Here is a 26573-nt window from a genome sequence, read left to right on the forward strand (position 1 = left end):
CTTAGGTGTCATCTTTGACTCGGCTCTCTCATTCACCCCACACATCCAATCCGTCACCAAAACCTGCCAGTCTCACCTTTATAATATCGCCAAGATCCGCCCTTTCCTCTCCACTCAAGCGGCTATCTTACTGGTACGGGCTCTCATAATATCCCGGCTGGATTATCGTGTCAGCCTTCTCTCTGATCTCCCTTCCTCCTGTCTCTCCCCGCTCCAGTCTATTCTTCATTCCGCTGCCCGGCTCATCTTCCTGCGGAAACGCTCTGGGCATGTCACTCCCCTTCTTAAAAACCTCCAGTGGTTGCCCATCGACCTCCGCACGAAACAAAAACTTCTCACTCTAGGCTTCGAGGCTCTCCATCACCTTGCCCCCTCCTAACTCTCCTCCCTTCTCTCTTTCTACTCCTCATCCCACATGCTCCACTCCTCTGCCGCCCACCTCCTCACCGTCCCCCATTCTCACCTATCCCGCCGTCGACCCCTGGGCCACGTCCTCCCGGTGTCCTGGAATGCCCTCCCTCTTCACCTCTGCCAAACTAATTCTCTTCCCCTCTTCAAAACCTCATTTAGAGCTCACCTCCTCCACGAGGCCTTCCCAGATTGAGCTTCTCCTTTTCCCTCCGCTCCCTCTGCTCCCCCTCTATCCACCCCTTCACTTCCCCTCAGCTAAGCCCCCTTTTCCCCCCTTTCCCTCTGCTCCTCCCCCCTCCCTTCCCCTCAGCACTGTGCTTGTCTGCTCAATTGTATATATTTTCATTACCCTATTTATTTTGTTAATGAGATGTACATCTTGATTCTATTTATTGCTATTGTTTTTGGTTTTGTCTGTCTCCCCCGATTAGACCGTAAGCCCGTCAATGGGCAGGGACTGTCTATCTGTTGCCGATCTGTACATTCCAAGCGCTTAGTACAGTGCTCTGCACATAGTAAGCGCTCAATAAATACTATTGAATGAATGAATGAATGAATGAATGAATGAATGAAAGAATCCAGCACCCATGAAGACCTTCATCAATTTTTGTCGGGGGCAACTAACCACTCAACCGGAGTCTCCGACCTCAAATAGGTTCTTCTATTGTTACTCCACCTCACAGAGCCTGCACAAATAAAGGGAACTTCTAAGACTTTCCGAGAGATCCCAGCCCTACAATTAGTTTTTTTAATTTAATACACAAGGTTGAGACTAAGACGCGACTCTGTAATTACGGTGAAATAATTCAAGTCCTTTTTGGGGCTGGCATGAGGATCATACTATGGGTTTGGCACTATAACCAGGGAGCTATTCTAGGCCAAACAACCTAATCCGGGTATAAACAGAATTTTTCCAAGGCAGAAATCAAGTGCAGAGGCTAGCTAGACAGAGGAGGGAAGGAAGACGGCTTTGTTTCTGACCAGCTGAGATCCCGTTATCGCTTGAGTCGACTCTCTCCTTGGCTAGTTATTCTGCACAGAGAGGGAAGGAGGGGAGCAACGTGCGGAGGTGTTACGAGCTGGGACTCGGTTCTGCAGAATGGGGAACTTAGGCGGAGAAGAAGGCGAATATCGGTGCAAAACTTACCTATATAGTTTTTTTGAGGACTCTCTTCTCATTCTTTTAGGAGGGGTTGGATTGTCTGACATATCGAGTTTGGTTCCCTGAAGGACTGACTCGGGACACTTCCCTGTTGGCGTCATACCTTTGAAGATAGCAAATTCGAAAAAGAAATTCAAGATACTTTGACCTATCCATTGAAATCAATCAAGAGTTAGATGCAGCTGAACCTCAGGGTAATGGATAACACGGATAGTTCACATAAGACCCACAGATACATCCAAAACCCGATTTTTGCAAAGGTTTCAAACTCTGCCACACAACTTTTTCCAAGAGCTGCTACCAAGCAGAATGGCCTGCATTCAGGGTCATTTCTTCCCTTCCTTTCCACGTTGGGTGAAATAATGCAATAGTAATTAGCAGGAAGGTGAGGGAAAGGCAAAGGGAACAAATCAACCGGACCCTGAATAATCACGGATGGGCCTTCTCCGAAGAAACCTTCCTTTCCCTGGCTCCCTCTCCCTTCTGTGCCTTCTGGGAACGTGTATCTGTGACCTTTGGGTGTTTGATATTCGCCCCATCCCTAACGCCACAGTACTTATGACCTTATCTTTAAATTATAGATTATGAATTATTAGTTTATATCCGTGTCTGTCTCCCTCTCTAGACTGTAAGCTCATTGTGGGCAGGGAACGTTTCTGCCAACTCTGCTGTACTGTACTCTCTCCAGCACTTGGTACAGTGCTCGGCACACAGTAAGCACTCAATCAATACGTTTGACTGACTCAATAAGTTCCAGTGATGAAATACGGATAACAAAATTATTAGGAAACAGGTTTCTGGGGGGTTTGAATAACCTTCCAGTGATTATAAGGAGAGAAAAACAAGATATGAAACTGACTAAATATTATGAAATAACATGAATAAAATGAATAAATGAATAAAATGCTAGCCTGAAGTACACTAACACTCTTTTCTAAACATATGAATAATAATAATAGGATTTGTTGAGTGCTTAATAATGATAATAATAATGTCGGTATTTGTTAAGCGCTTAGTAGGTGCCGAGCACTGTTCTAAGCGCTGGGGTAGATACAGGGTAATCAGGTTGGCCCACGTGAGGCTCACAGTTAATCCCCATTTTACAGATGAGGTAACTGAGGCACAGAGAAGTTAAGTGACTTGCCCACAGTCACACAGTTGACAAGCTTACTATGTAACAGGAACTGTACTAAGTGCTGGGGTAGATACAAGCAAATCGGGTTGGACAGGGTGTCTGTCTCACGTGGGGCTCACAGTCCCTGTCCCGTGTGGGGCTCACAGTCTTAATCCTCATTCTACAGCTGAGGCAGCTGAGGCACAGAGAAGTAAAGTGACTTGCCCAAGGTCACACAGCAGACAAGTGGTGGAGCTGGGATTAGGACCCATGACCTTCTGACTCCCAGGTCCGGGCTTTATCCACTATGCCGTGCTGCCTCTAAATAATTATTGTGGCATTTGTGAAGCGTTTACTACGTGCCAGGCACTGTACTAAGCGCTGGGATGGATACAAGCAAATCGGGTTGGTCAGAGTCCCGTTGCCCCTGAGGTGCGAGCCTCTGTTGGGGCCGGGGGGCAAAGTCAATCCAGTCAAGCTTCCTAATTCCTGAAGATCTTCCTTATTTTCCAGTTTATATGGCTCACTTCGGCAAAAAGCAATCATCTATCCTCTACTCTTCACTCCTGACCTGCTTGCCTGCTGGTGGCTAAGGGATTCATTCATTCAGTTGTATTCACTGAGTGCTTACTGTGCGCAAAGCACCATACTAAGCGTTTGGGAGAGTACAAGATGACAAACATATTCCTTGCCCACAACGAGTTTACAATCTAAAGATGGCTAACTATGCTACCTAATCAACCAGTCGTACCTATTGAGCGCTTACTAAGAACTAAGTACTTAGGAGTGTACAGTACAACAGAATTGGTAGGCACGTTCCCAATCAATCAATAGGATTTACTGAGTGCTTACTGTGTGCAGAGACTGCACTAAACGCTCGGGAGAAGACAATATAACAGAGTCGGTAGACACAGTCCCCGCCCACAACGCGCTTACAGTCCAGAGAGGGAGACTGACATTAATATAATAATATAACAAGGTGATCAGGTTGTCCCACGTGGGGCTCAGTCTTAATGACCGTTTTCCAGATGAGGTAACTGGGGCACAGAGAAGTTAAGTGACTTGCCCAAAGTCACTCAGCTGACAAACGGCAGAGCCGGCATTTGAACCCAAGATCTCTGACTCCCCAGCCCATGCTCTTTCCACTTAGCCATGCTGCTTCTCTTAATCACCACACAGCCCTTTCCTCACCAATCCATTTCTCCCATGTACAGTTTAATACTTTCCTTCCACTCGAGCACTGAACCAATTATACAAAAATCCAAGAATTTCCCAACTCCAAGCTTTTCCTCCCCATTTCATTCAACTTCAAGTAATCCAAAAGAGGAGATAAGAGAAACACTCATTTTTGCCCAGGAATTCGTGACCTAGAAAGATCAGTCGAAATACTTAGGTACCTCTCGTTTTTATCATAGGATTGGCCAGCGCCAGAAATGGTAAAACTCTTTATTGATGTACAACTAACTTGAAAACAATAGGAAAATTTTGACAGGTTAAAATACTTCTTTCAAATTCTATATCTGGGAAACCTGGGGGACGTCGCCTTAGCTTTCTGTGCCTCGGCGTCCTCTTATGTAAAAGGGGGATTAAATACCTGTTCACCCCCTTCTTTAGAATGTGTTGGTATTTGTTAAGCGCTTACTATGTGCCGAGCACCGTTCTAAGCGCTGGGGTAGATACAGGGTAATCAGGTTGTCCCACGTGAGGCTCACAGTTAATCCCCATTTTACAGAAGAGGTCACTGAGGCCCAGAGAAGTGAAGTGACTTGCCCACAGTCACACAGCTGACAAGTGGCAGAGCTGGGATTCGAACTCAAAACCTCTGACTCCCAAGCCCGTGCTCTTTCCACTGAGCCACGCTGAGCCATGTGGGACGGAGATGGGGTCTGGCCTGATTAAAGTGTATCGACCCCAGCGTTCATTACAGTACTCGGGACCTAGTAAATGCTTTACAGATTAACTTGGATCTACCCCACTTGTAAGTGCTTAACAAGTACCATAATAATCATAACAACCATTATATTCATATAATCATTTATAATTATTTTGATTATTATTGTTTAGTATATAAACACTCTACATTTTAACAAGCACTCTTAAATAACTCTTATTAAATAGCCAGCGGTACTGTGTAGCCAAAGTGACCAGTTCGAGGCCCATTTATTTCAGCCTGGAAACGATTTTTCCATCAGGCAAACAACGTAGCACCTACCCAGTTTTTGTTCTATTAGCTTCAGATTTTCCTCCTGCTCATTAAGTTCTTGCTTTTTCTTTTGCATATCTGGGGAGCCCAAATACTGCAGCTGACAATCAAGGTCCTTATTTGCTTGACCGAGTTTACACATGGACAAACGATACTGCTGAAGGAGATCTGTCAAATGAAAACAAATACATTTAGACCTCAGCGCCAAGACGACTTACACTGAAAATTCAGAGTGGAATAGACCAGTGCATTTTTGGCTCTTACAGACACTGACAGGTAACTTCCCCAAATCAAATCCAATAGAGTCTCGGGTGGTTTTGTTTCTTAAAACCCTTTCTCCTGTATGTGGATTTCAGACCATTCATTCATTCATATTTATTGAGCGCTTACTATGTGCAGAGCACTGGACTAAGCGCTTGGAATGTACAAGTCGGCAACAGATAGAGACGGTCCCTGCCCTTTGACGGGTTTACGGTCTAATTGGGGGAGACGGACAGGCAAGAACAATGGCAATAAACAGAGTCGAGGGGAAGAACATCTCGTAAAAACAATGGCAACTAAATAGAATCAGGGCGATGTACATCTCATTAAACAAATTAAATAGGGTGATGAAGATATATACAGTCGAGCGGACGAGTACGGTGCTGAGGGAGTGGGACGGGAGAGGGGGAGGAGCAGAGGGAGAGGGGGGAGAAGAGGGTTTAGCTGTGGAGAGGTGAAGGGGGGGTGGAGGGAGCAGAGGGAAAAAGGGGGGAGCTGAGTCTGGGAAGGCCTCTTGGAGGAGGTGAGCTTTAAGTAGGGATTTGAAGAGGGGAAGAGAATTAGATTGAATTAGTTTAGATTAGACCTCTGGGGTGACAAGCTGTTGCTCTGAAGAACTATTACTAATAGTGACGCCTCGGTGCAGAGCACTGTACGAAGTGTGGGGAGAAAGAGATGGGAAGAAATTCAGACCCAGTTACTGGTTCATAGTGACGGTGGGGAAGACACAGAATTTTTCCTGGATCCGCCCCTCTCTCTTCATACAAACAGCTCTCAGCCTGGCCTGAAGTCCACACCGGTTAGCCCCCTCACTGGTTTTCCTGCCTCCAGTATCTCCTCCTTTCCATGGACCCAGATCATCTTCCTGAAGAGTACAGCCTGACACCGTCTCAAAAAGCTCCGGTGGCTAAGGAAGCGGGATGGCCTAGTGGAAAGAGCACGGGGTTTAGGAGTCGGGGGACGTAAACTCCGATCCCGGCTCCGCCACTTGTCTGCTGTGTGACCTTGTGCGAGTCACTTCACTTTTCTGGGCCTGGTTACCTCCTCTGGAAAATGGGGATTGAGACCGTGAGCCTCCTCTGGGCCAGGGACTGTGTCCAACCTGATTATCTTGTATCTCCCCAGTGCTTAGAAGAGTGCTTGTCCCATAGTAAGCGCTTAAGGAATACCACAATTATATTATTCATCTTCATCTGCAGCAAGAAGAAAGGAGTTTCAAATGAGAAAGGAGAGTAGGGGACCTTTCCTGGAGCCTATAACCTTTAAGATTACATTACACTTGGGCCTTCTATAATCTACTATTTTATTACCCGTTTGGGAGGAAAATCCTGTTTGGGAATTAAAGATGGCTCTTCTTCATGATGATGATGATGGCATTTGTTAAGCGCTTACTATGTGCCAAGCACTGTACTGAGCGCTGGGGGAGATACACGGTGATCAGATTGTCCCACGTGGGGTTCACAGTCTTAATCCCCATTTTACAGATGAGATAACTGAAGCGTAGAGAAGTGAAGTGACTTGCCTAAAGTCACGCAGCTGACAAGTGGCGGAGCCCGGATTCAAACGCACCAGTTCTGAATCCCAAGCCCGTGCTCTTTCCTAAGCCGTGCTGCTTCATTCACTCGTTCAATCATATTTATTAAGCGCTTACTGTGTGCAAAGTACTGTACTAAGTGCTTGAGAGAGTACACTACAACAATGAACAGACACATTCCCTGCCCACGATGAGCTTACTGTCTAGAAGGGGAAACAAACATTAATGTAGAATAAATAAATGACAGTTGTGGACATAAGCGCTGTGGGGCTGGGAGGGAGCATGGCATAGTGGATAGCGAATGGGCCTGGGAGTCAGAAGGTCATGGGTTCTGATCCTGGCTCCGCCACTGCTCTGCTGTGTGACCTGAGCAAGTCACTTCACTTCTCTATGTCTCAGTCACCTCATCTGTAAAATGGGGATTCGAGACTGCGAGCCCCACGTGGGACAGGGACTACGTCCAACCTGATTTGCTTGCTTCCACCCCAGCGCTTAGTATAGTGCCTGGTACATAATAAGCACTGAATACCATCATTATTATTACAGGGAACAAGTCGGGGCGACCCAGAAGCAGGTGACAAGCCGACAGAGAGGTTTCCTCCAGATCAAATGCACTGGGAATATAATGGAAAAACCAGCTATGTCAACAGGAGCGACACCAGTCAACATGGACAAGCCGGGGTAAGAGGTTTCACTAATATGGAGTTCCGCAGAAGCAGAACCCCCATGCTACTGGAGAGCTTAGCGTCCGAAAACTGACAGCCGAAGATACACAACTTTATAACGTTCGGCACTTTGAAGCCGGCATGCCACGCTTAAGGAACAAAACACTAACCGTCAATTAAAGGAATGTCATTTGACACTGGCAAACAAGCATGCAACCCAGCATGCAACTACGGAGATGGTGTTTCTCCCAATGAATATGTAGCGTTAATAACAAATTTCACGTCATAGCCAACTCGGCGTCTTAAGATGTAATCGCACGCCAGATTGCCTTCTAGGTTTATTTATTTATACAAACACGATCCACTTTAAAGAACACGGAGCTGGAAGCGAGGGGAGACCTGAGTATCTAGTCCTGGCTCCACCATTCGCCTGCTGCGTGACCTTGGGCAAGTCACTTAAGTTCCCAGTTTCTTTAGTCTGAGAGCCCCTTATGGGACAGGGACTGTGTCTGACCTGATTATCTTGTATCTCTCAGTGGCTGGCACATATTAAGTGCTCAACAAATACCATAATTATTATTATACCATAATACCATACCATATTAATACTAGTTTCCTCATCTGTAAAATGGGAATAAAATATCTGCTCTCCCTCCCTCTTAACAATATCATTACGGTACTCGTTAAGCGCTTACTATGTGCCGAGCACTGTTCTTAACACTGGGATAAATACAAGTTAATCGGGTTGGACACAGTCCTTGTCCCCCAAGAGTCCCTGACACTCTTAATCCCTATTTTCCAGATGAGGTAACTGAGGTCGAGAGAAGTGACTGGACTTGCCCAAGGTCACACAGCAGACTCGTGGAGGAACAGGGATTAGAACCCAGGTCCTTCTGACTCCCAGCCCCGTGCCCTATCCATTAAGCCACACTGCTTCTCTTAGAATGTGAGTCTCGTGTGAGACCTGGACTACGTCTGGTCTGATTATTTTCTATCTATCCCAGAGCTTAATGCAGTGCTTGGTATAGGGTAACTTAAATCCCGCAATTATTGTTGGTTTCCTCATCTGGAAAATGGGAATAAAAGACCCGCTCTGCCTTTCTATTAGAATGTGAGTCCCACGTGGGTCAGGCACTATGTTTGATCTGATTACTTTGTACCCACCTTGATGCTTACCCCAGTGTCTGGTCCCAAAAGTGATTACTTTGTACCCACCTTGATGCTTACCCCAGTGTCTGGTCCCAAAAGAAGTTCTGCTGTCAAAAAAAAAATCAACTCAAGACTTTAGATGGGATGTATTAAGTCGGAAACACCTTCCCAATTACGTTCTTTTGGGAAGGGTACTGATTATGCCGCGAAAGACAAGGAAGCCACAAAATTAAAGGCAAACTTTCAGCATTGAGAGTTACAGCCCCCTCTGGACTGTAGGCTCTTTGTGGGCAGGGAACGTGCCCGCCAACTCTGTTGTACTGTACTCTCCAAGCGCTTAGTACAGTGCTCTACGCAGAGTAGGCGCTCAACGGACATCACTGATGACGATGACCTTCTAAACCTACCTATTTGTGCTCCGAGTGTCTGGAAAAGTTCTGGCAGTGGTGCTCCAAAAACCATTCCCCGAAGTTTGTCCATCGGAGGGGCTTTATTCTGGAGGCCCCCGAATTTTCCATTGCTTCGAATTCGATCGCCTTCCCTGGTCAGCAGTGTAGGGCAGTGGGTAATTTTTACTACCTAAAGATAAGGACAATGAGGAAGAGGGTGAGAGGTTTCAAAGGCCAAATGGACCTGCATTATAAGCTATAGGATGCAGCCGAAAGAGAGCACAAAAATATACTGTGTGAGCCCGTTGTTGGGCAGGGATTGTCTCTTTCTGTTGCCGAGCTGTACATTCCAAACGCTTAGTACACTGCACATAGTAAGCGCTCAATAAATACGATTGAATGAATGAATAAGCACATCTAAAATACGTGAACCGACGACTAAATCTGTCACTGATCTAGCGACTCAAGCTTAAGGGTAATGGAACGTGTTATCAGATCGGGATTTCTAGTCAGTTCCAGAACTGGGGATTAGAGAGTGGCAGGCAGGGTAAACTCACTCATTCCATCGGATTTATTGAGCGCTTACTGTGTGCAGACCACTGTACTAAGCGCTTGGGAAAGTACAATAGAACAAGAAACAGACACGTTCCCTGCCCACAACGAGTTTGCGGTCTAGAGGGGTAAATCCCCTACTATGTTTAGAAGAAGAAGCGCTTAAAACGGTGCCTGGTGCATATGAAGCACTTTACAAGTACCAAAATTGTTATTATTAACTATTATGCTTTTTGTTTGTTTCTTATCTTGGACATTCACTTTCTTCTTCTAACGTAGCCTGGGGGACGTCCTCCTACACAAGAGTCCGTTGCCTGCCTCCTGCTTTCTGTGCAGAATAAATTTTCTCTCTCACACCTTCACGATCTACAACTGGCCCTTCTGTTTTACTGCATCTCTTCTTAATGCTAACTCTTCGTATATCCGTCCCCTCTAGACCGTGAGCTCGCTGCGGGCAGGGAAAGTGCCTACCACCAAGACAAAGCAACACAGAAGCTCGGGAGCTAAAGCACGTTTTCCATTCCCTCACAGGAGCCTGGGCGGAGAGACCTAGGAAGAGACGCGTTTTAAGTTCCAATCCCAACGTGATGCAGCCTCAAATAAATGTCTGTATTGGGGGCCTATAATACTGGGTGTGATCCTACGGCGAATAAATGAACTCTCTGGAAATACAGCTAACCAATAAGAGGGATTAACTTTCTCGGACCGTCAAGGAAACTAGTCTAACCCGGTTATACGGTTTATTATCAGGATCCTCTGAGCCCCGGACCGTCCTCTGCTGAACGGTAACTGTCGGCATTAACGTCGAAATCACAGAAGGGTTTTCTACCCAACGCCAATGAAAGAGTTCACGCTGAAGTCCGTACCTCTTTTCGGTAATGATTAGCGGCATCCAAGTTGTCCAGAATGATGGTGTCTCCTAATAGCATCCCAAACACTATAAAAGACAATGGATTTCAATTATAATGGATTTCCTCACCAATACTAAAATCCCAGATCGACTCTGTCGGGGCTGCATTTATTAATCCTCAAAGCAATGCCTTCTTCCAAAAGGAGGGAAAAACAAATTATACTGCTAGTCGAACGTGAGACTGCAACCGAATAACAACTCTTTTCGCAGAGTTAACGTTTTACACGCCGACACAAAAAAGTGTGTGTAGAAATGTGGCATTATCATCGCACAGATCTGTTAGATCCATATATTCTTCTCGTATCTGGTATTTCTTGCAAAATAAATTCCGAGTAATTCCCTTCTATAATCTTACTTACCTATCTGACAATGCTCTATATTCTCAGGAAATGTTAATAAATCTCTGGCAAATACAGGATTTCCAAGAGGTCTAAAGTAATTTTTTCCATTGCGTAAATGAGGTAGAGGCCTGGTTTAAAAAAAGCATAGATAAGCATTTTAAACTTGTGCTTGGAACCACTCTTCGTTACTGATGGTCGTGCTAAAAACCTGTTATTCATTCACTCATTCCATCGTATTAATTGAGCGCTTACTGTGTGCCCAGCACTGTACTAAGCGCTTGGGAAAGTACAATACAACAATAAACAGACACATTTCCTGCCCATAACGAGCTTACAGTCTTGTGGGGGGAAGAGACATCTATAGAAACTATCAGACTAAAATACAAAACAGGAAATCATCTTCCATACAGCTATGGATGCATTTTTTTAGAGAATCATGCAAAAACACCCAGAGGGACACAAATATTCTAAAGAACGGATTTGCTCATAACTTGAAAAGCACACTCTTGAACATTTAAATGATATCATGTCCGAGACACCTGGCACAAGAAAATTATAACAAAATCAAAAATTTGGGGGAATTCAACCTGGACGATAAAAATGCCAAATTAATAAAAATTTGGCAAGTATTTTCTTTAGATCAGATGACTATTTGTAGCCAATTGCTTCCTAAATTTAAAAGAAGTGAAATATAGAAAAAATATAATGCTCTTGAAAGTGGGGGGACATTTTCATACCTGTTCCAGTCTGGAAGTGTCTTTTTATAGATCGAGTCGAGAGGCAACACCTGCTGACGTCCTTGGGTCTCGTCAAAGATGCGCCGAGCAGCATCGGTAGAGAGGGTGACTACGCAATCCATGTCACTTGCCAAATGCCAAGAAATAACCTTTGCGGCTTCATTGTCTTCAATCTGGGCTAAATGTGCTATCTGCGACCCCGTCCGAACACAAAACGAGACAGAAAATCCCCAAACGCGATGAGATGTCAGGGAGGAAAAATGGAGAGGAAAATTTGGAAGGAGTTCCAGAAGCCCAAGGATAAACGATCTTATATACTACTCTGGTGTGATGGATGGGGGTTCCTTCCTCAGTCAGATCATATTTCCGGTAGTTTGCCAACTCCTGGAGGGTGGAGCCAGGGACTGTATTCCTCTGGGAATTTTCCTCTGGCCTCGTACGCTGCACTACACTTAGAAGAAGCAGTAGGACAGTGTTGTGGACGCTGTTAATCACTGGAAACTGTTCAATGTCCATTGCATTTTCTTTTTCAAAAGGGCTCACGGGCAATAAATTTTGCTTATTTTATCAGCCTCTAACACCTCAGGCATTCTCTGCAGCCTCTGAACTGCATTTAAGGATCTCATAAAAAGAAATAAGAAATCGAGTGCTAAAATGGATTTAAATTTTTGTCAGGGCAAAATAAGACAACTAATAAGAAGAAATACTAAGAAGAGAGCTAACTTGGAAAACGAGCCAGTTAAAATGAGAGAGGGGCACTTCCTTCTAATCACTGTAAGATGGATGATTTCTTCTTCCAGGGAAAATGCTAACGATCTGCAAGTACAAATAGCTGCTATACTGTACTCTCCCAAGCACTCAGTATAGTACTCTGCACACAGTAAGCGCTCACTATATAAGACCGGTTGATATTTACTTTCCTTCCGGCAGAAAGCGCTAATGAAATTCCCTAACTAGGAAAAGACCCGCATGCCTTGGAAGATTAAACACTGTGGCCTCCGCCCGTCTCTGGTCCTCTCTGGTTTTGTGCTAGCTAACGAGAATCCCCTGAGGGACACGGCAGGCTTCGCTGTATCCTGATAAGTTTTTGCCCCATCAAACCTAAGTCCAGCCTTAAGAGTTACCAAAATGTCTGCCTGACATTTTCAATTCTCCAGAGGTTATAAGGAGGCGTGGAAAAAAGAAAACGGAGAAAGGCAGAAAAAGAAAAATATTACCGCTGCCCCAACTCAATTAATGTGAAGGCGCTGTGACACAGGCAGGGGAAGGGCCAAAGAGTAAGTGTGAGAACACCCCGTCATCTCATTTATGTTCAAACTTGATTTCTGTTCAGCCCCTCTCCTCTCCCACCCCTAGCTCGACAACCTTTAAGGTTTTGGCATCGTTTAGAGGGAACAAATTTCTGTCTTTAGCTCTACTGGGTGATGATGATATTTGTTAAGCGCTTATTACGCGCCAGGCATCGTCCTAAGCGCTGGGGTAGATACGAGCTAACCATGTTGGACACAGTCCATGTCCCACATGGGGCTCTCGGCACTAATCCCCATTTTACGCATGCGACAACTGAGGCCCAGGGAAGTGAAGAGACTTGCCCAAGGTCACACCGCCGACAAATGGCGGAGCCAGGAATAGAACCCATGTCCTTCTGACTCCCAGGCCTGTGCTCTATCCAGGAGGCCACCCTGCTTCTCTGGAGGCTTTTCTACTCATCAACCCTGGTGGAGAGATCTGAATACTAGACCGTAAGCCCCTTGAGGGCAGGGATCTGGCTTCGTAATAATTATGCTACCTGTTTAGTGCTTCCTATGCTTCCAAGCACAGTTCTAAACGCTGAATAGAAAATAAAAATAACAATGATAATAATAATTATGGTACTTAAGCACTTATTCTAAGCACTGTTCTAAGCGCTGGGATAGATCCAGGTTAATCAGGTCCCTGTCCCACATAGAGCTCACACTCATCCCCATTTTACAGATGAGGTAACTGAGGCCCAGAGAACTGAAGTCATTTGCCCAAGGTCACAGAGCAGACACGTGGCAGAGCCGGGATTAGACCCCAGGTCCTTCGGACTCCCAGGCCGGCGTCTATTCACTAGACCGCGCTGCTTCTCTATTGTTAATTGGGTTGACAGGGTCCCTGTCCCACAGGGAGCTCATAGTCTCGATCCCCATTTTCCAGATGAGGTACTTGAGGCCCAGAGAAGGCAAGTGACTTGCCCAAGGTCACACAGCAGACAAGTGGCGGACCCGGGATGAGAACCCATGACTTTCCCACTCCCAGGCCTGTGCCCTCTCCACCTGGCCATGCTCCTTCTTTTGTTTACCCACTCCGCTGAATGGCCATCCCTGAGGGACAAGGCAGGCTTTGCTATATCCTGCTAAGCTTTTAGACCATCAGGTCCCAGATGCCGGTGCCATTTTATTTTCCTCCTTGCCATTAAAATGAGCAACGGGCTGGAACATTGAAAAATTCCAGAGACGGCGGGGGGTGGGCGGGGATCGTTTTCTTGTCACCATCCTTAATGTGTCGGGTCCACTAGCTGCAGCCTTGCATGGTGCTCAAGTCGTTTGGCAAGACATATTACCTGCAGAGGAGGAGGATGCACTGAGTCTAGATGCATCGCTTCCTTCCGCCCTGTAAGTGGTACCATGCTCGGAACTACTTTAGAAGTGTAAGAGAATAAATCAGTATTCTGGAACCTGAGGAAAAAGTAGAAAGAAAATACCCGTGTGCAAACCAAGGTCAGGAGCAACAAGTAAGAACAGGAAAGATGCACACTGAGGAAGAGTGACCAACCTTAAAGGAGAAGGGGGGAAACAAAACAAACTCCCAAACACCCAGAGAAGTGAGGGGTATTAAAGGAAGTTGGAAAGATCAAAAGCACAGATAAAGTCAAAATAATATATCTTTTTTGTTTCAGAAAGAGGCAAAATTTTAGGCCTTGGAATTATCTGTCAGAGAAAACGGAAGGAGAAATGACAGCAGAGGAAGAAGAAAAGGAAAAAGGCAGTTTCTCCTTAATTTTCCAAATAAATTCCAGAGCATGGACCCCAGGACAATCATCTCAGCTATAACCGTGAGTCAGTCTACGACAAATCGTGATTCTTTTCTTCTCTTTCTAGCCTTGTTTCAGTTTGAGTCGCATGCAAAAGTAGTACTACGCAATCCAATCACTCTTTTATAACCACTCCCTCAGCCGTTAATTATAGAATGAGTTCTGCATTTTGACTGTATGCAGAGTTTATCAAAAAGCTACCCCCAACAATGAGGAAGTGTCGCTTATGGGGAATGCCCCCAAACGGAAACAGCAAGAGAGAAAGAGAACTACTGCTCTTGAAAAGATTTTAAGACATCGTAAAATTCACCTTTCCCAAAATATCTGGATTGCCTTTGGGATAGTTTGGAAGCGTGCATGATCTTCGAGGTTGTTTCTTTAATCTTTCCAGGTCTGAAGTCTTTTGTTTTACAAGTGCATCAATGTGTGAAACCTATAAATTAGTTAAAGCAACATATAGTTATCAGTCTGAATTAGTGAAGCAAAGAGCAGATTTTTGTTTCAATCCTAATTTACTTCAGAGCTTTAGAAGGTAATGTCTTGTATCAAAATTCGTCAGAGAGCATTAAAGTCTAAGGAAAATGCTTTAGCAACCTACAAACATTTTATCTCACTCATTTTCATTGGTTAGAATAATAATTACGATACTTGTCAGGCAATTATTCTGTGCCAAGCACTGTCCTAAGCACTGGGGTAGATCCAAGGTAATGAGCTCGGACGAGGTCCCTGTCCCACTTGGGGCTCATACTCTTAACCCACATTTTACAGATGAGGGAACTGAGGCCCAGAGAAGTGAAGTGACTTGCTCAATGTCCCACAGAAGATATGTGACAGAGCTGGGATTAGAACCCAGGTCCTTCTGACTCCCAGGCCAGTGCTCTCTCCACTAAGCCTCGCTGCATCTCTCATTTCCTCAGTTATGAAATGGGGAATCAATACCTGCTCTCCCTCCTACCTAGACAGTGCAGAACAGGGCATGCGGGACAGGGACTGTCTATCTAACCTAATTAACATGTACCTACCCCAGCGTTTAGAGCGGTGTTTGACATAATAAGAGCGGAACGAATTCCACTTAAAAAGCAACACACAAAACCACAAATGAATCCTCTGGGCCACAGTTTCCTCATCAGTAAAATGGGGATAAAACACCGGTTCTTTCTCCTCCTTGGGAGGGCCAGATGGGCCTGAGACTGAGTCCGATCCCATTATCTCATATCTACCTCAGGGTTTAGCAGAGCGCTTGGCATCTAATAAGAACTGAAGAAATATCATCGCTGTTATTCTCATTCCATTCTGCGGGCTACTATCTCTCACCCTGGGTCACTAACTTTTCTCCCTTCTTCCCACTCTCCGGGGATCTCCTCGAGTGTGGGCTTTGGGGGGCGGGACCACACCTCTAAGCAGCCGACTCGTTCGTTGGATCGTATTTATTGAGCGGTAACTGTGGGCAAAGCACTGTACTGAGCACTTGGGAGAGTCCAATAGAGCAACAGAACGGACACAGTCCATCCCTCCCAATTCCATCTCATTGCTCCAACCTTACCCTCCATCTGCCTGCCTGCGAGAAATCTCCATGCGGAGTCCTGCTGGCACCTGATTCTATTCTATTCGATCCTGATTCTATTTATTTGCTATTGTTTTAATGAGATGTTCTTCCCCTCGATTCTATTTATTGCCATTGTTCTCGTCTGTCCGTCTCCCCCGATTAGACTGTGCACCCGTCAAAGGGCAGGGGCCGTCTCTATCTGTTACCGATTTGTACATTCCAAGCGCTCAGTACAGTGCTCTGCACATAGTAAGCGCTCAATAAATACTACTGAATGAACTTCAACCTAAATCCAAAACTCAAGTTGTCCTTATCTTCCTTTCTAAACTCCTCCACCTAACTTCCACCACTCCTATTTATTGAGCGCTTACTTTGGGCACCGTAATAAGTGTTTAGGAGAGTACAGAATCGATAGACATATTCTTTGCCCAAAACAAAGTTAGAGTCTACAGGGGCCTCATAGGAGTGTTTTTATGGTATTTAATTATGATGGTAATAAAAGTAATGATTATGGTACTCGTTACACTCTTACTATATATCAAACACTGTTCTAAGAGCTGGGGTAGATACAGGTTAATCAGGTGGGACCCAGTCCCTGTCCCACATGGGACTCACACTCTTAATCCCCATTTGACAGATTAGGTAACAGACACAGAAGTGAAATGACTTGCCCAAGGTCACACAGCAGTCAAGTGGCGGAGCCAGGATTAGAACCCAGGTCCTTTTGACTTCCAGGCCCATGCTGTACCCACTAGGGAAGCAGCGTGGCTCAGTGGAAAAGAGCACGGGCTTTGGAGTCAGGGCTCATGAGTTTGAATCCCAGCTCTGCCACTTGTCAGCTGTGTGACTGTGGGCAAGTGGCTTCACTTCTCGGTGCCTCAGTTACCTCATCTGTAAAATGGGGATGAAGACCGTGAGCCTCATGTGGGACAACCTGATTCCCCTGTGTCTACCCCAGGGCTTAGAACAGTGCTCTGCACATAGTGAACACTTAACAAATACCAACATTATTATTATAGGCCACGTTGCTTCAACTTTTCCATCCACGTTGACAATACCACCATGTTCCCTGCCTAAAAAACTTGCAACCTTGGCAGCAACCTTGATTCCTCAAGCATGTGGGGGCAGCATGGCTTAGTGGAAAGAGCTCAGGCTTCAGAGTCAGAGGTCGTGGGTTCTGATTCCAGCTCCACCACTTATCTGCTGTGTGACTTTGGGCAAGTCACTTCACTTCTCTGTATCTCAGTTACCTCATCTGTACAATGGGGATGAAGACTGTGAGCCCCACGTGGGACAACCTGATTACCTTGTATCTACCCCAGCGCTTAGAACGGTGCTTGACACATAGTTAGCGCTTAACGAATACCATCATCATCATCATCTTTCAACTCTCGCATTCAGTCTCTTGGATCTGTACCCATTAAATACTTGATATTCACCTCACCTTCGGGCCCACGGCATTTATGGACATAACGGAATCTATTTTAATGTCTGTTTCCCTCCTCTAGTCTGTAAGTATCTTGTGAGGAGGGAACTTGCTACCAACTCAGCTGTACCGTACTTTCCCAAGTGTGTAGTACAGGGTTCTACCGTTCAATAAACACCACCGATTGTCACAGCCTGGCGCTTTTTTCCTCGAGATTTCTTGGACTTGTTGTCTCCTCTCCATCCCGAAGGCTACAATCCTAGTCCATCACTTGACTATTGAATCGATCTCATGACCGGACATCCTGCTTCCCCTTTCTCCAGTCCGGATTTCACTGCTGCTTTTGATTTATTTACAAAACCCATCTCCTCCCGGAGGTTCCTTGATTCATTTTTCTTCTCCTAGACATACCTCTCTTCCCTCTAAGCACTATGGCACTCATTACTTCCCTTTGCCCTTTTGTAAATACTTTTCCACAGGCTTTATTTGGGTGGTTCTTTGTAAATTATTCTGTCTGTTCCCTACAAATAGACTGTGAGCTCCTTGTGGGCAGAGGTTGTGTCTTTTATTCTACTCTCTCAAATACTTAGTACACTGCTTTGCACACAGTAGGCCCTGACATATTAAGGATTGGTTCTTAAAAGTAAAGCAGTGAAGGCAAGCTAGAACTGCTAATGCCTTGAGAAGCAGCGTGGATCAGTGTAAAGAGCCTGGGCTTTGGAGTCAGAGGTCATGAGTTCGAATCCCAGCTCTGCCACTTGTCAGCTGTGTGACTGTGGCCAAGTCACTTAACTTTTCTGTGCCTCAGTTACTTCATCTGTAAAATGGGAATTAAGACTGTGAGCCCCACATGGGACAGCCTGATTCCCGTGTCTACCCCAGCGCTTAGAGCACTGCTCTGCACATAGTAAGCGCTTAACAAATACCAACATTATTATTATTTTTCTTTAAAAAAAAATCCCATTCTTCGTAGGAAGATTTGTTTTTGTAGCTTAAATGCAAACTCTACAATGTTCCTCATACTACTAGATTGTTGGGGGGGGGGGTGGGGGGGATTTTACCTCCACCTTGGGAGATCTACCAAGTTACAGAATGACATTTAGTAAAAATACTACACTTGCAAATGAAAATTCAACAAAAACCTCTAAAGGAAAAATGCCATACCGCATTTGTTGATGGAATATCAATGTGTTGTTTCTTCAGTTCATTCCTCAGGTGGACTTCTTTTGATCTTGCTTCTTGAACTTGACCTAAAAGAAAATCACAAATTAATTAATTGCAATGCCCAAAATATTTTCTCCCGGGGAAGGGGGGAGAAGTCATTTTTAACTGCCTTTTATATTTTGGAACATGCTAAAATATTAAAGGACACATGCCACTGTTTTAGAATTACATTCTATACAGTATTTTTTAACCTGCCTCTGGAAACAAAATACTTATCATAATACTCAAGTTTAGAAAAGTGAAACCCAAATTTCCTGAGCATGTGGAAAGCCAGAAGTGAGCCTCAGGCATTATTAACATGGCCACACTTCCATTTATTTTTGTTTAAAACGGTACTTGTTAATCACTTATTATTAGTCTGTGAGCCCGTTATTGGGCAGGGACTGTTTCCATCTGTTGTCGAATTGTTCATCCCAAGCGCTTAGCACAGTGCTCTGCACACAGTAAGCGCTCAATAAATACGATTGCATGAATGTGACAGGCACTGTTCTAAGTGCTCGGGTGGATACCCGCTAATCAGGTTGGACATAATCTCCGTCCCACCTAAGGCTCTCAGATTTAATCCACCATTTTGCGGATGAGGTTCATTCATTCAATAGTATTTATCGAGCGCTTACTATGTGCAGAGCACCGTACTAGCGCTTGGAATGAACAAGTCGGCAACATATAGACACGGTCCCCGCCCTTTGACGGGCTTACGGTCTGATCGGGGGAGACGGACAGACGAGAACGATGGCGATAAACAGGGTCGAGGGGAAGAACGTCTCGTAAAAACGATGGTGACTAAATAGACTTGAGGCGATGTACATTTCATTAACAAAATAAATAGGGTAATGGAAATATATACAGTTGAGTGGATGAGTACGGTGCCAAGGGGATGGGAAGGGAGAGGGGGAGGAGAAGAGGGAGATGGGGGGAAAGAGGGTTAAGCTGCGGAGAGGTGAAGGGGGTGCGGTAGAGGGAGTAGAGGGAAAAGGGGAGCTCAGTGTGCGAAGGCCTCTTGGAGGAGGTGAGTTTTAGGCACAGAGAAGTGACTTGACCGAGGTCACACAGTGGACAAGTGGCAGAGCCAGGATTAGAAGCCAGGTCCTTCTAATTCCCAGGCCCACGTTCCATCCACAAGGCCACGCTGCTTCTCCACTGCACACCCGATGCACTGGTGATCAGCAGCGACATGCTGATCTACTCTGAAGGTCTCCAGCGGACCCCCTGTCAGTCTGGGGGTTGGGGGTGGTAGACTGGGTCACCACCCGACCTCCAAGACCCCCGCAGCTAGCGCTGGGCTGACTACAGCTTCAACGGTTCTCAGACTGCTAACCAAGGCCCTGGTAGTGAGGAATCGGAGGGAAGTGACAAAGAGGGAGATAGATTTCGTAAGAGAAGACGAGGGACAGCTTATGCTAGTTGGCATCTAATCCTATATTGACTAAAAAAAAAAATTAAATTCTCCCATTGGTTCATACCACTTCCTTTAGTTGCCAGCATTCCTTGAGCAAGCACTTCGGAAAAGGCATTTTACTGGCTGCTAATACTGCTGTGGACTGAATGAGACAGTGGAGATATTAGCCGAATCTACTGACACACAATCTGGTATCTTGCTGGCCTCTACATGTAATAATAATGTTGGTATTTGTTAAGCGCTTACTTGTCCCGAGCACTATTCTAAGTGCTGAATGTTGGTATTTTGTTAAGCGCTCACTATGTGCAGAGCACTGTTCTAAGCGCTGGGGTAGATACAGGGTAATCAGGTTGTCCCACATGAGGCTCACAGTCTTCGTCCTCATTTTACAGACGAGGGAACTGAGGCGTAGAGAAGTAAAGTGACCCGCCCACGGTCACACGGCTGACAGGTGGCAGAGCTGGGATTCGAACCTATGACCTCTGACTCCCAAGCCCGTGCTCTTTCCACTGAGCCACGCTGCTTCACCACTTCAAATGTCTGAAAAAATCAGAAGATTGTCACTCCCTTTCATCTGACACACTTTAAAAATCAAGAGGAGATGTTCTAAAAATACATTTGGTTTACCATTACCACCTAGAAGGCCAAATAATTCCGAGGGAAACTATCCTCTTGGCTCTAACTAAAAAAAATGCCATTAAAGTGAGTCGGGTCAGAGCTAATGACCAGAATAACAATTAAAAAAAAGAAAAAAATGAGGCTTCAATTCTTAGGTTCAGTTTCAAATTCAAAATGAACTCTTTAAAACCGTACATCAAGATCTCCTCTATATGAGGCGGTTGAGTTCTTGAAGAGCAGCATCGTGTTATGGAACAGATGCCCTGAAGTAACGATTAATTCAGTGGGAATGAACAAGTTCAAAGAGAGCATCGCAGCTGGTATTTTTCCAAATTCCTAAACTATCATCATCATCAACAATATTTCATTCATTCATTCAGTCGTATTTATCGAGCGCTTACTGTGTGCAGAGCACTGGACTAAGCGCTTGGAATGGACAATTTATTCAGCCCCGTCGGCTTTAAAGCTCTCACTCACCTTGCCCCCTCCTACCTCGCCTCTCTGCTCTCCTTACAAGTACTCCTTACTACTTGAGAGCCCCACATGGGACAACCTGATCATCTTGTATCACCCTCGCACTTAGAACAGTGCTCTGCACATAGTAAGCGCTTAACAAATACCATTATTATTACAACCCGGTGCGCACACTTTGCTTCCCTATTGCCGACCTTCCCACTGTGCCCCATCTCGTGCCGACCTCTCTGCCACGTCTCCCCCTGGCCTGGAATTCCCTCCCCCTCCGAACAGGAAAGACCACCACTCTCTCCACTTCAAAGCATTTTTAAGGTCACATCTCCTCCATGAGGCCTTCCCCGATGAAGCCGTCTTTTCCCCGGCTCGCTCTCCCTTCTGCTTCTTCTACGCACTCGCATCGGTGACCTTTGGACACGGTATTCGCCTCACCCCTCAACCCCCTCAGCGCTTACGTTCGTATCTTTTTCCCCGCGCCCCTTGGGAGACCTGCCACATGTTTGTCTCTTGTGCTCAAAATGACAACTGGCCACACCTACCTATGTCAAACCAATCGGTCCACGGTATTTACTGAGTGCTTATTACAGGCAGAGCGCTGTACTAAGCGCTTGGGAGAGTACAACAGAGTTAGCAAACGCATTCCCTAGCTGCCAGTCTAGAGGGAGAGACGGACGCTAATATCAATACATAATCGACAGATATGGACTTTAGTGCTGTGGGGTTGAGGGCTGGGGGGGGGGGAGAGCATCCAATGCCCAAAGGGCACAGATCCAAGGACAGAGGCGACGCAGAAGGGAGAGGGAACAAGGGAAAAGAGAAAAGACACATAATCCATTGTCCTCCACCGGGGAAGCCCATTCCGGCTCCCTCTGCCAGCAACAGGGTGAGCGGTGGATGTTAGGAGAGATCGCGAAGCGGAAAACTACCTCTGACGAGTCAATTTGGACACGATCCCCGTCTCCCCCTTCGCACGAGGCCCAACCAATTGTGGATGGACGCTGCTCTACGCGACCTGAACGCACACCCCGTTTTATCACATTATTGGCGCTTTCATCCTCTAGAGTGGAAGCTCGCTGTGGGCGGGGAACGTGTCTACCCGCTCCGTTATACCGTACTCTCCGGGGCGCTCAGCGCGCTGCTCCGCGGGCAGTAAAGCGCTCACCAAATGCCACTGCTCCATTTCGCTGAAGCAAACGTGGCTCAGTGGAAAGAGACCGGGCTTGGGAGTCAGAGATCGTGGGTTCGAATCCCGCCTCCGCCACTTGTCACGCTGTGTTTTGTTGAGGAAGTCAATTCACTTCTCTGTGCCTCAGAGACCTCATCTGCAAAATGGGGACTGAGGCTGTGACCCGACGTGGGACAGCCTGATCACCTTGTATCTAACCCAGAGCTCAGGAACAGTGCTCGGCGCATAGTAAGCGTTTAACAGATGCCATCGTCGTTATCATTATTACCTGCTCCAGCGCTCGGCACAGTGCTTGGCCCACTCCCGGTGCGCAATCAATACCATCGTGATCATCATCATCGTTGTCCCAGTATGTGTCTGGGAGGAGTGGGCCCTCAAGCGCTTAGTACAGTGCTCCGCGCAGAGTCAGCGCTCATGAAATACTACTGAATGGAATTTCATCACTTGCCATTCCCCACGGCCCCGGGGTGCAACTTACATTTCATCTCACTGACGAGCTGATTCCCGGCATCGAAGAGATTTCTGTACATAACAATGGACTGCGACAGTTGATCCTTCTCCTTGGTGAGTGCTGCCATCTGCTGCTGCTTCTTAAAATCTAAACACGAAAAAGGACATTTTTATTTCAAGTACAGGGCACACATTACGTTGTTATCCCCAGACTGAGCTCCCCCCTTTTTCCCTCTGCTCCCTCTACCCTCCCCCTTCACCTCTCCGCAGCTAAACCCTCTTCTCCCCACTTTCCCTCTCCTCCTCCCCCTCTCCCGTCCCACCCCCTCGGCACCGTACTCGTCCGCTCGACTGTATATATCCTCATCACCCTACTTATTTTGTTTAACGAGAGGTGCATCGCCCTGATTCTATTTAGTCGCCATCGTTTTTACGCGATGTTCTTCCCCTCGACTCTATTTATCGCCATCGTTCTCGTCCGTCCGTCTCCCCCGATCAGACCGTGAGCCCGTCAGAGGGCAGGGACCGCCTCTATCTGTTGCCGACTTGTCCATTCCAAGCGCTTAGTCCAGTGCTCTGCACATAGTAAGCGCTCAATAAATACTACTGAATGAATGAATGATCTCCTAGCCAAGGAACCCTAGGGAGAATGAAACACTGATCGGAAACCTTTCAAGGAAGGTAAAATTCGCTGGAGCCGCGGCGTTTTCCCATTCCCTCTCCCCAGCAACTCACCATCGTAAAACATGAACGGCAGCCGATACGGTTCCAACGCTCTCGATAAACTTGGCAGTTGAGGCTCAAAAACAATAAAATACTCAGTACTATCCTTTCCAGGACTGTTTTCGGCCAACACTAGGTTCTGTGCGAGTACAATAAACAGAGAGACATCCGATTAATCCGATTACCACGAGTACAGTCAGATCTCTAAATGTTTTTGATTTCTTCATGCCGGTTTCAAAGACGCGCCACGGAGCTTGACGTTTCACCCCTCAAAACGAAACTTCATGAAGAGTTTCCTATCGAACTACCGACGACTCGACGTATCGAAAAATCATTTACCTTTTTAAATGGTGCTGGGTTTCAGGAGATGTCTACGGATCCTTTTCGAGAATCTTTCTGTCTTTACTGACTGACCCCAATGGAAGTTCAGGGGATAGAGTGTCTTGGACCCCAGCAAAATGGAAAAATATACTTGGGAAGACTACAGCTCACTCAGCAGCAAAATTCAAATGTGGAGAGCAAACAGGGTGAAATACATAAAAGTCAACACAAAGAAAATCTCCAACTCCCAGTGCTGAGTTAAAGTTACTGCTTGTTACCATGGAGGTAGACGCTACATCCCAAGTGACTGAACGGGGGGTTCTGACAGAAACACAACTAGTTTTAAATTCTAGAGGAAAATTAAAACATGATATTTGTATTTGGCTTCCTGCAAACCAGGAAACGAACATAACCTCCTTCATTCTGAGAGAACTCCATCGATTTCCTAGTGGCACAAATTTAAATACATTATCTATGGCATGATTTACTTAATTATGAAGGTAACAGATGCTAATTGCTTATTTTCTATTCTAAAAATAGATTTCAGAAATTGCATTCAACACTCCCCTTGGGACTGGGGGGGGGGGGGGGGGGGGGCGGCTCACATACACAGACTGAAATCCAGACTGTAAAAGTGGTGGGTAGGGAATGTGTCTGTTATATTGTCTGCCGTACTCTCCCAAGTGCTTAGTACAGCGCTCTCCACATAGTAAGAGTCCAATAAATACAAAAGAGAAACAGCGTGGCTCGGTGGAAAGAGCCTGGGCTTGGGAGTCAGAGGTCACGGGTTCGAATCCCAGCTCTGCCACATGTCAGCTGTGTGACTGTGGGCAAGTCACTTAATTTCTCTGGGCCTCAGTTCCCTCATCTGTACAATGGGGATTAACTGTGAGCCTCATGTGGGACATTCTGATTCCCCTGTATCTCCCCCAGCGCTTAGAACAGTGCTCTGCACATAGTAAGCGCTTAACAAATACCAACATTATTATTATTATTATTATTACAAGCCCGGTATGGGCAGGGATCTTCTCTATTGCTGAATTGCACTTTCCAAGCGGTTAGTACAGTGGTCTGCACACAGTAAGCGCTCAATAAATACGATTGAATGAATGAATGAATACTGCTTGAGCTAGGAGAACCTCGTTAGCGCATCGCCTTTTCAGACTTCAGCATCACACACAGTCCAATCCCAGAAAAGTGCCCATATAACGCACGCTTTGGGGTAATAGTCCTCTTTTTACAATGTTGACTAGAGCATCGTTAATCACTCATCATAACGAGGGGCTACTGTTTTTTGCTAATTGGGGGAGGGGGCGGTCCATTAGGCCAGTGCTGCTGCTTTCCGGAACACACGATGGTGCTTGATATCTCTCTGAAGCCTATCGGGAATGACGGCATTACCCTCGGCAATAACGTGAAGAATCGGGGGAGGGCTCGGGATGGGTTTTCACTGATCTGCCCCGAAAGATGATCAGTGAGAAGCAGCGTGGCCTAATGGACAGAGCCCGGGCCTGGGAGTCCGAAGGACCCGGGTTCTGATCCCGAGTCCGCCACTTGTCTGCTGTGTGACCCTGGGCGAGCTGCTTCAGTTCCCTGGGCCTCAGTTCCCTCAGCTGTAAAAAAATGGGGACAAAGAGCGTGAGCCCCATGTGGTAAAAAGGACTATGTCCAACCTGATTAGTTTGAATCTACCCCGGCACTTAGAACAGTGCTTGACACCTAGTAATGAGCTTAACAAACACCATGATGAAGATGGTTATTATGAGGAGCAGGGATCCCCCAGGGAAGATACATCAAGCAGGTGATGTCTGCTTAGGTCCCACTGCACCTCGAGCATGATAATGCTCAACTCAATGCTGTCTCCCTCCAATAATGATAATAGTAGGGTTTGGGAAGCATTTACCAAGGACAAAAGGCTTTATTAAGTGCTGGGCCAGAGGCAGGAAAATCAGCCAAGTCGCACATACTGCCCCTTATGGGCTATCGATCCGAGGGAGGGCGAGAAAAGGTACTTGATCCCCATTTTACAGATGAAGCAACCGAGGCAAGTTGCCTGACTCGTCTGAGGTCACAAAATCAATCAATGCTATTTACTGAGTGATCACTGTGGGCCTAGCATTCTACGAGGCACTTGGGGGAGACTACGATACAACAGGGACGGTGCTGGAGTCAGGATTAGAACCCAGGTCTTCCGACTCCAAGAGTGTGCTCTTTTCACGAGGCCACACGGCTTCCTACCCATCTTACCTCACACTGCCACCTGTAACTTTGGTGTCATCTGTGGTTACTGTCTTCTACCTGCTCACGTTGAGTCTTTTTTTTTTTTAACGGTATATATTTTTTAAGCACTGTGTGCCAGACACCGTACTAAGCGCTGGGGTAGATACAGGCTAATCAGGTTGGACGCAGTCCAACTCCCACATGCGGTTCACGGTCTTACTCCCCGTTTTCCTGATGAGGTAACTGAGACCCAGGGAAGTGAGATGATTTGCCCAAGGTCACACGGCAGACAGGTGGCAGAGCTGGGATTAGAACCCAGGTCCTCTGACTCCCAGACCCGAGCTCTCTCTATTAGGATACAATGCTTTTATTGCTAGAGCCTGCTGGTTTAAGCCCTTGGTCAGCCAACGATCAGACTTCAGTGATCGTCATCAGACATGATAGGAGATTGCCTTCCATCTTTATCTTATTTCTCAGCCTGGCTTCATCAGTCCTGGGCTAGAGAT

The 26573-nt window shown here is 46.1% G+C and overlaps 1 protein-coding gene across 2 annotated transcripts in view; it reads right to left on the reverse strand.

Moving 5' to 3' along the window:
- SMCHD1 (structural maintenance of chromosomes flexible hinge domain containing 1) overlaps positions 1 to 26573 on the reverse strand; it is a 131057-nt gene that overhangs the window by 15476 nt on the left and 89008 nt on the right. For both annotated transcript variants that reach the window (XM_029066197.1, XM_029066198.2), the window contains exons 38-47: positions 23539 to 23665; positions 22832 to 22951; positions 18620 to 18705; positions 14794 to 14916; positions 11429 to 11619; positions 10710 to 10819; positions 10307 to 10377; positions 8907 to 9078; positions 4900 to 5058; positions 1559 to 1676 (exon numbers count right to left, since the gene is read on the reverse strand). In XM_029066197.1, the coding sequence (XP_028922030.1) occupies positions 1559 to 1676; positions 4900 to 5058; positions 8907 to 9078; positions 10307 to 10377; positions 10710 to 10819; positions 11429 to 11619; positions 14794 to 14916; positions 18620 to 18705; positions 22832 to 22951; positions 23539 to 23665 (1277 nt within the window). The remainder of the gene's footprint in view (positions 1 to 1558; positions 1677 to 4899; positions 5059 to 8906; positions 9079 to 10306; positions 10378 to 10709; positions 10820 to 11428; positions 11620 to 14793; positions 14917 to 18619; positions 18706 to 22831; positions 22952 to 23538; positions 23666 to 26573) is intronic.

The sequence above is a fragment of the Ornithorhynchus anatinus genome, chromosome 5, assembly GCF_004115215.2.
Source record: "Ornithorhynchus anatinus isolate Pmale09 chromosome 5, mOrnAna1.pri.v4, whole genome shotgun sequence".
Lineage (NCBI taxonomy): Eukaryota > Metazoa > Chordata > Mammalia > Monotremata > Ornithorhynchidae > Ornithorhynchus > Ornithorhynchus anatinus.